The sequence below is a fragment of the Lacerta agilis genome, chromosome 3, assembly GCF_009819535.1.
Source record: "Lacerta agilis isolate rLacAgi1 chromosome 3, rLacAgi1.pri, whole genome shotgun sequence".
Taxonomy (NCBI): Eukaryota; Metazoa; Chordata; class Lepidosauria; order Squamata; family Lacertidae; genus Lacerta; species Lacerta agilis.
Window position 1 is genome coordinate 73,224,866 of NC_046314.1, and position 18,751 is coordinate 73,243,616.

General features: G+C 42.3%; 1 protein-coding gene across 2 annotated transcripts in view; it reads right to left on the reverse strand.

The window, feature by feature from the left end:
• Positions 1-18,751, reverse strand: part of PCNX2 (pecanex 2) — a 123,158-nt gene that overhangs the window by 29,361 nt on the left and 75,046 nt on the right. For both annotated transcript variants that reach the window (XM_033144290.1, XM_033144288.1), the window contains exons 24-26: positions 10,797-10,855; positions 6,338-6,553; positions 2,232-2,485 (exon numbers count right to left, since the gene is read on the reverse strand). In XM_033144290.1, coding sequence (XP_033000181.1) covers positions 2,232-2,485; positions 6,338-6,553; positions 10,797-10,855 — 529 coding nt within the window. The remainder of the gene's footprint in view (positions 1-2,231; positions 2,486-6,337; positions 6,554-10,796; positions 10,856-18,751) is intronic.

Genomic DNA, 18,751 nt, shown 5'->3' on the forward strand with positions numbered 1-18,751 from the left:
TTTGGTTTCTTCATGGGCTCATTTTTGAAGAATGACTGAGGTAAGAGTCTAATTTAGGGCTGGTTTAGAGGTTGATGGCCAATAAAAACTCTCACATAAAGTAGAGCACAGGACCTGCTCTTTGGTTTGTATGTACCAGTGCCTTGCATGGAAAAACGAGTATTGCTCAGGAATGCACGTGCAAAGGCATTTAATATGATTTGGGGAAGAGTGGTGGTGCAGAAATGGCTACTTCCCATTCTTTGTTTATTTATTTAATTTATACCCCACCCTTCCTCCCAAAGGAACCCAGTACACATATCGGTAATAAAAATACAATAAAGATAAAACAAAATTCAAAACATTTAAAAACTGTTCAAATATCTAAAAACAATTAGGTAAAGGTAAAGGGACCCCTGACCATTAGGTCCAGTTGTGTCCAACTCTGGGGTTGTGGCGCTCATCTCGCGTTACTGGCCGAGGGAGCCGGCGTACAGCTTCCGGGTCATGTGGCCAGCATGACTAAGCCGCTTCTGGTGAACCAGAGCAGTGCACGGAAACACCGTTTACCTTCCCGCCAGAGTGGTACCTATTTATCTACTTGCACTTTGACCTGCTTTCGAACTGCTAGGTGGGCAGTTCGAAATTAAACACCACAAAAAATTAAATTAAACAATTAAACATCACAATTTTTTTAAAAGCACATTTAAAAACAGATGCAACCAAATCATGTGTTTGAATAGGCCAGCTGAAAAAGAAAAGTTCAGTAGGCATCTTAAAAGGGTACAGTAATGCAGTTGCCTAATGTCAGTTATTGAGTGAATTGTGCATATTATATTCAGACCGCATGCTATTACTTACATTCAGTGTCTGGTATCTGCTATTCTCAGACCTCTTTCCTTAAGATCATAAGAACTGCTCTGCTGGATCAGATCAAATACCTCGTCCAGCATCCTGTTCCCCACATTGGCCAATGCCCCAGTGCGCATAGGATATTACTGTAAACATCCCTCATTTTAGTCTCAGCCTCCCATTTACTAAATTCAATATTCATCAGGCGCAGAGAAAGAAGCAATGCATTCTCTGGCAGTCATTGCAACAAGGGTAATTTATCTCAAGTATTTATTTTATGAAATAAAGAAACGCATCCCCAACACAGCTGGATGTCCATCTTTGTTAGTCAATATCACCAACTGATCAAAGTATTCAATAAATTCCATCCACACTCTCCATGGTTAAGAGGAAAAGAACACAAGCACTTTTCTTAAAGATGATGACTGAAAGCTAAAATGGGATGACTTAATCTGCAATTATTACTTTTGCTAAACCTGTGACTAGTTGCCTGATCCTATTGGAAACGGCTGTTGTAGAAGCCTGTCAACATACCATTCATCAATAGCTTAATGTGGTAGCCTGGCATTTGCTGTGTTTGCTGCCCATTGCCCGGCCTTTGACCTTGATGCAAGTGTTGGCAAGGCAGGTCAGTGACAATGCCTGGTCATTGCTGTGTGGGTGCTGTTTTAGTGAAAGCCCTTTGCATTCACTAGACACAGTTTTGGGGGGAAATACCCATGTTTTGTTCTCATCACAGTGTTGCACCGGTATGGGAGCGAGGGGATGGGTCTGTTAATTAGACCAGTTCATGGAGGGTACAGCTATCAATGGCTATGTTCTGCCTCCACATCAGAGGCAGTGCACCTGTGAATACTTGTTTGCTGGAATCACATGCGGGGAGAGTGCTGTTCCCTTCAGGACTGCTTGTGGACTTCCCCCAGACATCTGGTTGACCCCTGTGAGAACAGAATTCTGGACTAGATGGGCCTTTGGTCTGATCCAGCAGGGCTGTACTTAGGTTTTTTATATTCTGGTGTTGTGTTGGTTTGTTTTTTGGTTATACAGGTTGTAGCACAGTCAGGGCCAGCCCAAGACATTTTGCCACCTGAGGCAAACCACAAAATGGCACTCCCCTCCTACGCCATCTCCCTGTGAAGATCTACTTCAGGTACAAGGGGGGTGGGGTGGATAAAGTTCTACACTGGGACCTGCTGCCCCTGTGGATCCTGCCACCTGAGGAAATGGCCTTACTTTGCCTCATGGGTGGGCAGGCCCTGAGCACAGTGTTGTGATTCATGATGTCGCAGTTATGCAGTGGCCAGTGAACCCAAAACTTATTTGCTTCTGGTTCACACAAGGGTTCGGGCAGCCAGATTGCAGGTCATTCTTCCCAGAGGTACTGACAGACACTGCTTTACCTTGATGTAATATCTGATGAGTATTCTTCGCAGATCAAACACTTGGAGCATTGTGGCAGCTTTGTTGTCAATAATGCTATAGCCTTCCAGGATATACTGAGTCCGCGTTATTTCCCAGGTCAGCCACCGAAGGTTAAAAGCTGCGTTGCATGACAGCAAGTGAGGCAGGCGTCCAGGTTTGCAGCAGCAGCAGCCTTCATTGTCCTCATCTCCTTCTGTTATAGCCTCCACCTCCCTTTGTTGGCAATATGTCCCTTGGAGTGTAGTAATAATTGAAAAGCAGAAGGACACAATGGCAGTTACTGGTGAGATCAATGCGAATGAAACTGTTTGTGGCTAATACTTGGTGCTCCTTCAAATACTTAATAAATGACAAGTGGGAAGGGGAGTGGGGTGGAGGGGAGAGCTCCAGCATGGAATAAAATGTGCCAATTAATCTGTGCTCGAGAGCGAGCAAGCAGTGAGTGCAGACTGTTGATTTCACCTTATAAAGTAAAATATGCTGAATTCTATGCTTTAGGCAGGCTGGCATAAATTATATGGAGCCTAATTATATCTAAATGCTTTACCTTAAATGTAGAATGATAGGGATTTAGAAGTACATGCCAGAGTCTTCGCTTTCGGAAGGAATATCTAAACGATAAACCCAGAGTGCTCTTTGTGCTTTTACAGACCTGTTATACCCAGGTGGGACATGTTCAGCAACAAGACCCACCCCCCCAAAAAATGTAAGAGTGCTTTGCCCATAAAAGTCAAGATTTGTTATAAATTACATGCTAACCGTACACTTCCTCTACCTAAGTAATCAATGGAATTCAATTAGCAGCAAGCCATAGGGTACTGCAGCTGTTTTGGTCACATATGAGAGTCAGTACAGCACAGTGCTTGCAACAGGAACCTCAGGCTTAGGGGCTGAATGCGACCCCTTGGCACATCTCTGGGCCATGCCCACTTTCTTCATGCCACGCTTCTTACCTGCTCTGCTCTGTGAGTGCTTTTGCCTGCCTGGAATGAAATCAGAAATGCCAAGAGGCAGGTGTGCTAGACAGGGTTGAAGAGCCTATGAATGAGTTCAGAAAAGGGAGAAGGAACTTAAGACCTTGTCCCCAGCCATGTACCTGCTTCTGGTTTGCTGGGGCTGATGCTCGGTCTCCTAGGGCCCAGAAATGCCTGCCTGGAACATGAGCTTTGCTGAAGTCTTATGTACCATGTACATAATATTAATATAAAATATTAATGTATTTTAATATTTGTTGGAAGCCACCCAGAGTGGCTTGGGGGACCTAGCCAGATGGGCAGGGTACAAATAATAAAATAATAACAATAATAATAATACCAGTGGGCCAAATAGGAGTGGAATCCTATTTTGCGTGAGCAGGCACACACACAATGGAACTCCAGCAGTAATTCCTCTTTCCTGAATCTTCCCCCTGCACCATTAAAATCTTCTGGAGAGTCCCTAAATCCCCAGTGCACAAGTGGAGGTCTGTTCCACTGATGCACAGATGGCATTGGATACAACCCCATGGCCTTTAAAACAAAAGAACTAACTAACTAACTAACTAACTAACTAACTAACACTAGTCTATTGCGCACTTGGTGAGAAGAAAGCCCACATTGTTTTATTCAACTTACTAACAAATAGTTTCACATTCTGTCTCTAATTCTTCTATGATAGCAATGCATAACTGCACTTAGGCTAGCAAGCTAACTGACTGAGCAAAAGTCTGTTGTTTGGCTTTTTTATTTAAATTCCAAATTATGCTTTTGGGGCTAAATCAGCAGGTATCATGTGCATCAAGACCAAAATATAATTTCCCAGACCTCCATGAACCAAAAAAGCATTAGGCTTCACAGTGTTTTCTTTCTAACCAATTAAGATTGACTGCTGACTTCCGGCGGCGACGCAATCGCCGGGTGGTCGAGGGCTGCTTCGGGTCCGAAGCGCCCTGTCCATCCCGGGGGTCAGGAGCCCCGCTACCGCAAAGCGGGGCTCCGGTTGGGGTGCGGGAAGAGCGTCCCGCACCCTGGGCTCCCCGGCAGCGCCCGCGGAGGCTCCGAACCCTTCCCTCGCTCCCCCTGTAAAGGGGGAGTGGGGGTGAAGGGACAACCGGAGCCGGGCTTCGGGGACATGCCCCAACCGGGATGCAAATGCGGCGACAGAGCCCGCGGTGAGCGTCTAAGTTCTACCTGTGAAGAATGGAGCTAAAGGAACCCGGTGGTCGTGAGTAAAGAATTTGAGTAGAAATCGTGCTTTTGGGACGATCCGGGGGGAAGGAGAAGGGCAGCCTGCCTCCCTCCCTTCGAGCTCAAGAATCTAACCAATTTGAGTGATTGCTGCTACAGAACTGGTTACAATGTATTTAAAATTGACACATGAGACTGGCAAACTTTTTTTTTCGGGAAGTTAACTAGAGGAAAATATCTCCATTTAAAGTTGCGGTATTTGCGCTCCAGCTCAGGAAAATGGCGACGAACAAAGAGGGGAGTAGAAATATGACACCCACTTCCTCCTCCTCTGCCAGTATGTTGGGTCTCGTCCTTGAACTGGTATTGAACTCTGGACTAACGGATGAACAGAGACTCACTGCCTTGAAGGTGGAACTGCTTTGCAGAAAAGTCAAAGTCTTGTGTGGGGGTCTGAAATGGAACCAATTGCCCACAGAGGAGGCTTTTAAAACTTTTGACATTTTGGAAGAATGCCTAGCCAAGGAGCTGAGAGGGTTGATGCAAAGTTGGAGAGAAATGAGTGAGCTACTTCGGAGAAGAAATTCGCTTTCTGGGGGTGGCAGCCCCAAGGCGACGTCAAGATTTCCTATATCCAGTCCCCGAGGTGTGAGCTCGGGGGCCAGGGACAGAGAATTAAGGTATTTACAAGAAGAAAAGAAATGTTACAAAGAACCGAAGAAGCTGAGAGATGATGAGATGGATACCTCTGATTTCGTGGCAAGGAGAGATTTGGACTGTGCCTGGATCTGTGGACGTTTGGAGAGGGAAGCTACATGGAAGTTTAGTGCTGAAGCCACCAGGAGAAGAATAATGGACAGAGGGGGTGTGGGGTGAAGCATTAAGTAAAACTTAAGGTAGCCTGATATGGTAAACTGAAATCGGAGGGTGAATACTGTCAACAATCTTCTGTTATATTTTTTATTTGAACATGAAAGGAGATATTTCAAGTTATCATGTTATTAGCAGCAATCTTAAGGATAGGAGAGATAGATTTGATTGAATGAGTTGTGAAGATCTGTGAGGGGGAGTATAAGTAAAGTGAATTTAAGTGGATTAAGTTTATGGATTAAGAGGATTGAGATCAAGATGTAGATTAAGATAAGAAATCGATAAGAATAAATGAAGAAGAATTATGACGAGGTATTATTATGATGATGTATTTTTAGTAAAATGTTGAAGATATAATTGATTGTAATTACACAACTGAATTTAATTTCTTTTTTCTTTTTTAGGAGAAATGGTTATAAAATAGATTAAGGATATAAACTCGAAGGTGAAAAGGCAGGGGAAGTCAATAGTCAAGATATGGAAATAGAAATTTTTTTTTTTCTAGAAAGATGCAATAAGAAAACTTGACATTGTTTGTATTTGTTTTATTTGTTTTGCATTTGTTTAATTGTAGGTGTGGGTGTGGGTATATGTTGTTATAGAAAAATGCCAATAAATTCTTATAAAAAAAAAAAAAAAGATTGACTGCTATACCACAAATTACTCTTCCAACAAGCAGAGAACTGGGAACATCTTGCTAAGATCTCTTGTCATGAGCAGCTTTTCTATGACTGAGTAGTGCAGCAGGTAAATTTATAAAGGAAGCAGTTAAGGGCTGGAGATGAAATAGGGATAATCTGTTGCCTGTGTGTGTGTGTGTGTCACATGTTGGCAGTGGGCATAGCCAGAACAAATACCAGGTGGTACTAAACCAATGGTGTGTGGGGCCACCATCTTTTCTTCCTAAGGGATGACGTAGCAACAACCCAGATAGAGAATTTTACGCCACTACTCAGATTTGCACATGGCTTACTAATGAGAAGGGCACATAGCAAATGAATTTTCTCCTCTTTCTAGCTCTTTATTCTTTGAGCTACATAGGTGCTTACCTCGAAATTCTAGCCCTCTGAGTTGGAAAGTGACAAGACCATTTCCGATTTCAATCAAGTGAACAAAGGCATTCAAGTAATCTGATGTCAAAATAAAACAGTCCCCAGAGCTGTAGTTTCCCCAGCGCCCAAGTATCAAATCTCCACAAAGAGACTCCTGCAGAGATCTTGTCAGGTGCTCATAAAAGATGGAGTTGAGGTTGTTATCGTCATTTCCTAAAATCACAACAACACAAAAGAATGTAAAAGGGATGAGGAACAAATCACCCAGCAGAAGACTCGGAAAGGAGTCCTGTTTTTTCTGACTGCTTACTCAAATAGAAGCTCATCCTTGGAGTTGAGGGTGATCATCTTGGAAGCACACGGCATCATTAAATGTGGGCCCACTTTACCACATGTATCACTGAACACCTTTTAAAGTTTGTTTTGGGTTGTAATTTTTTTCAAATATACTTTTGTTTTATTTTGTATTGTTTTATTGCTTGGTTGATTGCTGTCCTAAGCTCCTTTAGAAGGAAGGGCCAGATAGAAATTTGAATCATTATAGTAACAACAACAATGTCAGAAACTTTGGCAAATAGTCTTGGGGGGGGGGTGAAAATAGTGAGAAGTCAGGGCATGAGAGATACATTTGCAGACATTTGGCTTAGTTTTACTGAATATGCAAACAATCGTGATCATGGCTGCCCTCTCTTGAAATGCTTGGATGCACGGCTGTTATATGAGCCACAAAATTATAGATCATAATAGCGTCTAAGATTGCAATATGTAATGATTTATATTCATCGTACAGTGGGGTCTTCAACAGAGGTTTGAATGCTATGAAACAGAAAAGAGGAGCTGAATTGCCAGATATTTAGATATGAAACCTCTTCCTGTATGACAGGTTTTTTTTTATAGAGGTGATATATACAATATTTCTTATTGCATATGTAGTACACTATGTCTATGAATGTATGTGTAATTGCTTTTGATGTCTCATTTTTATCGTTTATGTTTGTATTATTAAAGTGAAATAACGCCAAAATGCATTTGCAGTTTGTATATGGTAAAACTTTAATAAAGCTCCATCATTGTCACCATACATGTGCTGCTACCGCCGGATATTTCTTAGGTTCCGGAATACTAGGACCTGGGAGACCAGGGTTCAAATGCCCACTCAACCAAGTGGCTTGCTGGGTGACATTTGGCCAGTCCCTGCCTCTCAGCCTAACCTTCCTCACAGGGTTGTTGTGAGGATAAACTGGAGAGGCAAAAACCATGTGCACCACCTGGAGCTCCTTGGAGAGAAAGAAGTGGGATATAAATGAAATAAATAAATGGTCTGAAGGCATAGGATATTGCTCTCTTTGCTGAAACTAAGCAGGTCTGTCGCATAAACTGCCTGGGAACCACATGTAAGGCACTCTGGGCTCTTTCAAGGAAGAGCAGAGGATAAGTAAATATGAGGAGCCTTTCCCTCCATAATTTTAGCCCAGTTGCTCAGTTTTGAATGTTGTGTCTCTGATGAGAAAAAGGCAGCTTCACTGGAGTCCAAAGTGCCCCATTTATAATTGTGCTTTGCAGTTTGTATGAGGAGCACTGCCTTGCAGAACGTGGGGGGGGGGGGGAGGGAGGGAGAGAGAGAGAGAGAGAGAGAGAGAGAGAGAGAGAGAGAGAGAGAGAGAGAGAGAGACTCCCAGTCTTACTTATGTGCTGGCTGTCTACATTTATTTCATTATCCCCTTGCTAGAGTGTGTTGTGCAGAGTGTGTTGGACACATTGGCATCTTGAACCTCAGTCATTATGACTCTTTATAACAACTGCAGCTTCCAGATTCTCTGCTTTAAGTAACATTAGCTGAGAAAGCTTGACCCTGATTTAATCTTGTGAAAAATAAAGTTAATAAGTAAATGTAATGCACCTCATGGACCCACCAGACTATAAATGCTTCAGTTAAAAGGCATTGAATAAAGCAATAGGTATTCTGGCTTTCAGGTTCTACTATTTCAGTTTTGTTAGTCACAGATAACCAACCAGAGGCACCACTGCCTTAATGAGTTGGAAGAAAACCCTAAGTCAAATTACAGAATTCAGATGGGAACAGTACTGTGCAGTTTTATTGGGACCAACCAGAAATCGCACAACAGTGAGCTAGGTTATGAGTATCAGAGAAATCTTCCTCAGGCTCAACATTAAAAATAGGTGGGGGAATACAGGAGCCAGAAGGAGAGAAGAAAAAGCTGTCACTGTTAGAAGGCACTGTTGAAACCTCATCTGCAGTAAATTGTAGACAAGGCCGAGGAAGCATTTTGTAAAACCAAAATACCAGTTGACTACTATGTGATATTTGGTGGGTCCTAATGAAGCTATTTCCATTTTGGGGTGGTTTTTTCCCAAGTGGATGAAATTGATTGCACCACACCCAACACCAAATATGAAATCTGGCCTGATGTCCACACCTGAGTTCACACACCACACTAAGTTTGCCAATATTTTTCTATTCCTCGGCATATGTCCCTCAGACAGAAGGAAGCACCTTAAAGGGATCGGGTAGGCCTATTTTGATCATGACTGGTTGGACTGGGGAGTTAATGCAGAAGCGACTTTGGGGTATGAAAGCAACAGGCGTGTGGCTCATCCAGAGTATGGAGGCGGATGAAACAGGTGGCAAATAATGCATTGTTGGGTTAGTTATTTGCATATGACCCCCAAGTTATGACATGTTATTCTTGTAACAACCCAGTTTATTCCTCAGACAAGCAGGAATTTTTGAACCTAGGTTTCCCTGGCCCAAGTCCAACTCCTCATCTGCTTCTCCACACTTTGGACTGACCAGTCCTTTGGGAATTGCGAAGTCTAATTCGCAAACCTAAGCACTCGTGTCATGCAGAGCGCTAAAATGCAAATTAAAACAAGAAACTAAATATGATTAATGAAATGAAGCAAAATCTTCCATGTGTGCCAAAACAGTGTCACACAGTCTAACTGACAGTGCCAGTGAGCTTGAATTCTCTTGCCTAATTAACATGGTTTGGCTCGGGCAGGGCTTCCATTTTCTCCCATGCATCAGTGCTCACCAAGATATTCTATTTAAAGGCTACCCAAGGTCCTTGAAGTCCTTGGAAATGCAGATGTCAAAAACTTTCAGCAAAGTTCCCTTTTGAATATGCTGATGAAGATCAAACATGAATTAAGAGTTCAAGGCAATGTTAGGTATCTGGATTAGCTGCTTTCCCAGCACATCCTCACAGCACAATTTGACTGAAGGCTGGTTACAGGGCTGCTGGGCTGACTTAGCCACAGTAAAAAAATAGAAAGAAGAAAAGAATTCTAAAGCCACAACTGACTACAGGAATCAGGCACAAAATCTGCAGGAGGCACACACAAAAACCGTGCTGATTCTTAAAACACCTCCCTTTGTATTGGCACACTTGAGGGGGGAGGAACAGCAGTGATGAAGCAGGGGTGAAGGGATCATCTATGCCAGATTCTCATTCAGCCCATAATAACCTGAAGCATAAGACAAGGCACCTGTGTCTTTAATAGTCATGCAGATGTGGGGGTTGTTACAGCTTCTTCACTGGGTTCAGCAAGTTTCACCCATCCGAAACACCTCTTTTGGGGGGACTTGTCTTCTTGCATTTGCCCTCATGTTCAAGCCATAGCTTGAAATGTGCCTATCTAGGTGCTGGTTGCTCTAGAGCAGGATTTCCCAAACTTGGGGCTCCATCTGTTTTGGGACTACAGTTCCCATCATCTCTGACCACTGGTCCTGCTAGCTAGGGATGATGGGAGTTGTAGTCCAATAACAGCTAGAGACCCAGGTATGGGAAACCCTGCTCAGAGTTACTGCAGTTCACAGAGCACCTGTAGCTTCATAAGGATGTACTCTTAGGCATCAAGATTAGGCACAAATGGATTTTGGTGTGAAGGGGTGAGGCACAGAGATGACATTGATAGATGGCTATGATACTATACATACTCATCCAAAATGTTTTCCTCGAATAGGCTTATTTGCAGCTTGATAACACTTTTTAAAAAAATGTTACATAATGAAAACAAATGTCATTAAAAGTCTTATTTAAAGCACGAATATTTCAGAATCTGAAATAACCCTTTCCATTAGAATATTATTATGCTTTGAACTACAAACACAATGGGTTGGATCCAGAGTTCCCTTCTGCAAGTGGACAGTCTCCTTCAGAGGAAGAAAGGCTTTTCCCAACTTAGAACAAGTTTCTAATGTGACAAAACAGGACCGAATGCTTCCTTTAGTGCACAAGGTTTTGCACAATTATTTCAAGATGCTTTGTGCCCAGTCCATGTTGTGCAAAGTCTTCTGACAGCTCTTCCACAACAGTTTGCACCACTGCCAGAATTTCATTTACTGTTGTCTCCCTGGATCCAACCCAATTATATCCAGTATTTTGAATAATCAGTCATTATAAATTTGAGCAAAATAAAATTTGTCCCCTACCTGCACCCTTTTCAATCTGAAGTGCCAGTCTCGTGTTGGAATGGTCTGCTCGTTTTGTGCTGGAAATAAACAGATACCTACAGATTATCCCTGTCTTCTATTTCTATTCTGTACAAGTGAGATACTTTGATTATTGATCTGGCTTCATTTGGCCACACAAAATATTATTGTGCAGTGTTTCATTTGCACACAACCCAAATTCTTCTAGCATCAACCAACAGTGCTTTCTGTGCTGACTGAATTCCTTGTTCTTTCAGGTGGCAGTTTCAGAAAGTGAGCCATTTCATGCAATGGACCATCTAAAACACTAGATCCCATACTGACCACAATTATGCTGTTGACACCTGCATCTTCAAAATATTCCTCATAACTTAATGTGGGTTAGTTTGAAATAAATGTATTCCCAGCTTTCCACATTCAAACAATAAATATCTATCTGCTCCAAACAAATCATATTTTAAAACACATCAATTCATGAAGGAAAAGGACATGGGCATTTTGAATGTGCTGCCAAATAAACAATACTGGATTATCTAGAGATCTGTACTACTTTATAAACTTTTACACTTATATAGAGAGAGTAGATGGTTAAAATGTTGGTGTGGCCAATCAGAAGTTTCTGTCTATAAAGATTTGAGAGTTTTGCTTCCAACATCATTGGAAATCCAATATATAGGGTAGCTTTCCTGAAACAAAAGAGATACCACCAGAAACCCATTAGAAACAGCATGTTTTTCCTCCTGACAGATTCATCTGTGTTGGCCTAAAGAGTTTCACACAACTGCTTTGTAAAGTTTTAGAACAACACATGAGGTAACCCTAGAATGTTGCTCTTGTCTGCCTCTTTAATTAAGCACCACAACCCCAGCCTTCTCAAAACTGTTTAAAATGACACAGCTATTGCAAAACAAAAGTACAGAGAAACTATTCCACTCCTAAAGTTGTGGAAATCAGAAGTAATTTAGCCAAGGGACATCCGCAAAGTCTATTTTGGACTTTAAAATCTCCACACAATTATGGCAGCTGAATTGCTGCAACTTGATAAAAGCTCCAAGAATCTGTACAGTATTAAAATTCTAATATCCTGTATCCCAGACTCAGCTGCACATTCACCCTTGGGCTTTCAGCTGTCAGCTAGGATCTCTTTTAAAAATGAACTTTTGAGACTACTGGGCAATGGGAGCTTTTCTCCAGTGGCTTCTTACTTTAAATTTTGTTCTTACCACTCAGCCAGGGTGATAATTAGCTCAGTAATTGAATTTCTTCCTGAGTGGCCTTATTCCACACAAACCGAGTGCAGGTCCTCTGGAGCTTGCCCAGAGGAGCATGTGAAAATGGTAAGAGTCTCTTCAGCAGGGAGCTAACTAATTCTGAAAGACTCCGCTAAATTGTTAAAATGACTTCACTGCTTCCTCTTCCTCTTTAAATGCCCGTGAAGGCCGATCGGAAAAGGTTCAGCATGTATGTAATCACATCATTTTATCAGTATGTTTGTTTTCTTGTGGCGATACCGCGCATCCTGTTTTTATTTCACTAGCCAAAATATAATTCTTGTTCCCCAAGATTCATTTAGGCCACTCCAAATAGATGAGAAGAAAGAAACATCTAGTCCTATGTCAGATCAAAACTCAGATATTTAAGTCAACAGAATAAGGGAGACAGTTGTGGTTATCTGGGGAGGAAAAGGGCAGCCGCATGCCTCACTTTGCAGAGGGCAGCCCTCTATTTGAAATGTTGTCCATTTCCACTCCAGTTTAAAGATAACCCTAGGAAGAGAGTGCAGGTACCCTGAAGGTGCCCACCAGCAGCTAGAAGTTGGTCACTAGCACTTCTTCTGGATGGCTGGGGTGACTCACGTGACCTGCAGAGGCCGGTGTGTAGCAGGGAGAGAAGCAGTGCCTCACAAGGGGGCCCAGGCAAGAACCAGATGCCACAGCGAGTTTGCCCAGGCCTTCAAATGCAGTACCTTTGGTTCACATAACAGGGGTGGCATTATCAGTATGGAGCCATGCCATTTGGCCTGTCAGAAGCTGCACACCTCATATATTAAAGCTTCATGTTTAAATTATAGTACCTGGGTGACATCTAATTGTGTGGGCTCAATGTCTGTAGAAACGTCTGACTTGCATGCCTTCTGTACAAAGTCAAAACAAAATAAAAAATAAAAAGATTCCTTCCAGTAGCACCTTAGAGGCCAACTAAGTTTGTTCTTGGTATGAGCTTTCGTGTGCATGCACACTTCTCATACCAAGCTCATACCAAGAACAAACTTAGTTGGTCTCTAAGGTGCTACTGGAAGGAATTTTTTTTTTTTGACTATGGCAGACCAACACGGCTACCTACCTGTTTCTGTACAAAGGTAAGAGTTGTATCCATTGCTGTGCCAATTTTTGCCTCTTGCCTTGCCCACCACTTGCATGCAGCCCTGGCATACCCTTTCAGACCCTTGAACTGAAAAAGGTTTCCCTGTTGTAGCTGACCAGTGAGGATTGCCATTGCCCTCTACTTTCCTGGATTTCTGAGTCATTGTGGTAGTAGCATGACACATGGTAAGATTTTAACCAGGAAGAAGCATGGTAAAGGTTGTCACATTTCCATGGCTAGATGGTACAGACGGTACAGATACTTGCCCCCCCCATGTGGTTTCAGTGCTAAGTATACAAGAGTCAAGCATGGGGCTTGGAAGGCATCGCCAGGTAAGGCTGGGAAGTTCCGCTGCCAGAAACCCTAGACAGCCGCTGCTGCCAGTTAGAGTAGACAATGCCGAGCTCAATGATCCATTGTCCCGACTCAGTTTAAGGCAGCTTCCTATGTTGAATGTGTGCATCTGGCCGATGCAGTATGTATCCATGCAATTCAGGAAGACAGAGCCGAAAGACAATTCAGGAAAGAGGTAATCTGTATTGGTCCCAAGGAGCGACCCTAACTGCGCCCACCTTGGCCACAGCAATTTTGCTCCACTTTGCTAACACAGGGAGGAAAGCAGGAAAACAGAACAAAACAAATGTCAACTTTGTGGAAAAAGGAGAAGTAAAAGGCTTCACGTCTGCTTTTGCCTAACAGTGTACCATTCTGAGTGGCTGTTTTCGAGATCATAATTACTGGGGGAATGTTTGGGGCATGCCTGAACAGCTGGGTGCCTGTTACAGTTTTCTCCTCAATATAGCGAGAAAGCTGGGACTGTGACACATGGAAAACTGGCAGTTCTATCCTAACCTCTTTAGAGACACTTAACTGATTTAGTTACACTATGCAGCAATTCGCTGGAGACCCCCAGAGCAAACACAAGCTGTGCCATACCCCAAAATAGAAACTGACAGATGCTTTTTGAAAGGACAGAATAGAAACAGGAAGGAAGGAGATAAGCAAGAAAGAGGCTTGAAAAGGAAGAGTGCAAGATTCCTGGTGGCAGCTCCACAGCTGAGATGCATCACACTCATGATGCAGAGTTTGTGCAGCAGCCTGCTGTTCTGTGGGGTTCAGCAAACCCGTAAGAAAAAAAAAATCACCTTATTGCACTGCTGCATCTGTTACTTTTAGAAGAGATGAAACAATAAAAGGCATAATTCTAGTGCTACTGTTCTGTTCAGGGTTTTTTTTTTTTTGCAAGCCAGGAAAAGGTCAGGATTTGAACATACAGCCGAAGCTTTCAAGTGTCCACACATTAAATGAGATTTACTGCCATTTCCTTTTCACTCCTCCTACCTATAGGATGTAATAATTTGAGCAGCTGTAAAAATAAGGGAGAAACAGCAGCCTCCATACTGGGGAAAGGAACACATGCTAACGTGGGACTCTTGGATTCAAGGCTGATGCTGTTTTTTAAGGAAACAAAGAAGTGTTCAGAGTTTGGTTTATATAGTGGCCACTTACTAAGAGGTAAGACAGATGGAGCAATTCAGTAGGTACCGCAATGAGAATTTGTTTCCTTTCGATGTATGTTTACAGACGACACCTGCCTTCTCCTGCCTCTCTTTTTTTGCACTCACTCCCTTACTTTCCCTATTTTATCAGTCGGTTTTAGATTGTGAGCCTGTGGGCGTGGATTTATCTTTTAATTTTTTATATAGTGTGGTACTTAGTCATCTAAGGAGCTTTGTAAATAAAACATGATGGCAGTGCTTATAGCAGGCAAAAGTCACAGTATCACAGTGAAGACCAGCAGCCCACACCGGTTTAAATTGGCTTGATCTTCAGTGGTACAAACGGCTGAGGTAGCACTCTGTGCTAGGTAAATGGGGAACAGCCATAGAGCTTCCCATTGCTCATAATGAAAGTCTCATCATATAAGGCCAATTCATATACAGGTGGTGTGAGAGCTACCTCTGTGTGGCAGCTTCCCACTTCACTCTGGCATTACAGGCAGAAAACATGAATGTTTGTGAAGAGATAATTACTCCTCATATGAATTAATCCCCAGGACTGAGCCCTAGTCTATATGTTACCCTTGTCACATTATCTTGCTGAAGACACTATCTCCGTAGCAAGTTTGCTTCCCCCTCCCCTCCCCCCAAATTTTCTGCACAACCTCCCCCTACCCAAGTTCAACTACTTAGATGCAGTCTTTTATAGCTGAAAACAGTGACATTTAGCTTTTTCTTGAAAATGCCGAACCAAAATTGAATTTGACACCTTAATATAATGTATTTTTGCCAGTGTCGAAGTGATAGCAGGTGATGATCATGTCCCAAAGCAACGTCTGAGGAGCTCTGAGGAAGCAATATGCTCATCTTCAAGAAAGCACTAGGAACATAGGTATTTATAAATAGTTCCCAGATGTAACCCTGCAAATGTAACCCTCTGGGGGATACATGCAGGAGAATGTTTTTCACTCCCAGAGAACTGAAACAGGAATCTGAGCCAAGACATAGCCATCAATGGGAAGAAGACAGATGTTAAATCTAACAAAACGGCCATGACTGTGAAGCATTTCTTACTATGGTGCCCCATACCCTGAGTCCACGTTCATTAAGGGTGGAGGGTCTCACCACCTTGAAAAGCCAACATCTCCTCTGCAAACAGTTTCAATTCCTGAGGAAAACACTGCCTAGTTACAATACCAGCCAGCACTTAACTGGATTAAGCACGATCCTATAACAGTGTTGCCTGTGAAAGCCAGCTCATTGGACTGAAGACTGACATTGGAGCTTTTATTAAACTATAGTACTCACCCAATAAAGTGACAAAACAGCTTAATAAGGTCAGGCTGGAACCTAGGAATAATCTATCATGGGACAGAAACATAAAACAAAGAGGGGGTGGGGAACCACACTACTGGCTGTCTCCTGCAACTCCATTCCAACATATCATCAAGGATCTACAGCCTATCCTGGACAATGATATGTCATTCCTTACAAGTTTTGGGCATGAGGCATGGACTTATTTACAGGCAGCCCTGTAAATAAAACAGGTAAATACTAGCAACGATAACAGCAAACCAACAAACCTGAGAGAGAGTGAGAACAGAAGAATCTGACCCTGCAACAAATTAATTTGCCAACTCTGCCCCCATCTATACTTCAGCAATACTGATAAATGACCCAACACCTGCCCAAACATCAAAGGCTCATTCACTTAAAGTCTCCAACAGGATATAAATGTAATTCCCTTTAGCTTTCTATGTGCGACAAACAGCTCAGTCTCCACCTCCTGGTCCCACAAAAAAACCCCACATCTCTCACCCCTGGGAGAAAACTCACTGATCATCTACACCAGTTCATTCAGCAGTGTCCTCTTGTTCAAAGTAAATTGTGTCTTGCCCCATGAGCATTACATTTGCCACATGGGGTCATCTAGGTACCCATCTCAGGATACTTATTCCAAAAGCTAGAGTCCATTCTAAGAATGGGCACTGTGTTCTTCTGTGCCACATGGAAAGAAGCGGAGGGCTTGGGCTGAGCTTGTGATTGACAGTGCTGAGCAGGAACTGAAGGTGGCAGAAAAGAGGAGGAATAGACAAGCCTCACTCATCGCCACACATTTCTTTTATAGTAGCTTGCAGAATATGGCTGCTTCACATCCACGGCCTCCATATCCTGTCCCTCTCACAGCAAGCTGGATTGTGGCCATTTTTACATATGCTGTAGAGCACCATATTGTGGCAAAGAAAAGTGGCTAAACAAGTCTGGAAATGATTAAATAACAAAGAACAATTTAATTGGAAATATAAAAAGCTGACATCAAAGCAGATGTACAAGAGAAAATTCTTTAACAGCATGTGGATAAAAATAAATTAAGGAAACAAAAGGAATAGCTGGATGAAAATAGAAGCCAATAACAAACTGGGGCGGGGGGGGGGCTTGTGTTAAATGCATGAGAAGGAAGAAAGCAAGAATCCAGTTAGATCAGTTAAGGGGCTGTGCTAAGAAATTAATGACAGATCACAACATTTTCCCACTTGGTGACGATTTCATCACCAACAAGGGACCAACATCTTTGGGTGTATTTCTTGGGCACAATGTATTTGCTGTTGGTTTATTTTTGCAAGGACTGCAACATTTAGAAAATAAGCCTAAATTTAAAATGCAGATGTTCTGCAAGGAAAACAAGTGATTCTTCCTCCAAGCAAATTCAGTGACAGTTATGGGTGCTTGGACACAAACAGGTGGTCTAAAATGGCAGATTTGTGGTTCCATGTCTACTCCTAAAATGTTGCATGCACTCTGCTCAGAACCTACCGGTAACCCTTGCCTAAGATGTGATCTCACTCTATAGAGTTGAACAGTTGCTCCCTGTTGTGTTAAAAATTATTGGCACTGAACAATAGATTCCGAAACTCCTGAAAAAAATCAAGTATTGTCTCAAGTAAATACACAACTTGTACACTCACTTTAGCCTTTCCCCTACCCATTCACATTCATACACACGTAAAGTTGCTTCTGTTCCCTAAAACCACAAAAACCAAACACTTGTTATTGTTCTTATTAGGTGGACATTTGAGGAATAGGAGATGGAGAAAAACAGACCCTGTTGGTATTTCTGTCTTCAGAGTTTGGGGATATCACAGCACTTGCAGCTCACTGGGAAGAGAGAAGGAGAGAGAAGGCTCTGGAGATCTGACCTGACTTATCCTGGTTATGTAACTAGAGTCTTGATTCTTTCTTTCTGTCTCAAGCTGCCAGGAATGAATATGTGGAGCAATGATTCTTTATGTTGAAGCAGGAAGCGATTCAAAATGAATGACTTGTTCTTGTAGGCTGTGATTGACATCATGTCCACACGTGCGTGTACATGTGGATCAACTTAAATCATTGCAGGCACAGAATGCAAGCCATCAGGAATGTCTCTTGAATAAATCCCTTGACATAAGGGCTGGCATCCAATTAAATATATCTTAATTAATTGAATAAGTTTTGATGGATTAATTAATTTATTGAACTTGCATAAATCTGCACATGGATTCTGAAGATGAAAGTATTCTCTTTGGATTAAGGTGATGCGTGAATATTTCAGAGTATGAAAGATCCGTACAAATGTCTCTCCTTAGATGGCACCCACCAATGGAGATTATATAGGTACGTAAATTAAAAATAACCTAAAATGTTTATTCAAAATTAATAAATATGGCCAATCAATCAACTAAACCCTGCAACCCTGCTTAAAATGGGAGTTTGCAGAAAACGACAGCCCTCCTCTTGTGCAATCCCCATTCATTTTACACAAGATGTTTCCATATAGCATGCATATGTGTAGCAAGCATGTGTATAGTATACCTTTTGTGAGGGAGGAAGGAAGGAAGGAAGGAAGGATGAAAAGCAAGAAAAATAAAAGTGCTTCTGTTTATTGTCACTTTGATCCTATTGCTGGATTTTTCTGAAGGAACACAGTGGCGTTTGCCAGTGCACCTATAGCGACATGGCATGCTTAGCAAGTGGTCCACATCTATTCTGCTATGCATTCCAGCTATAATACCATTAGAAAGGCTACCAGCACATATTAGGGGCATAGAACTGAGT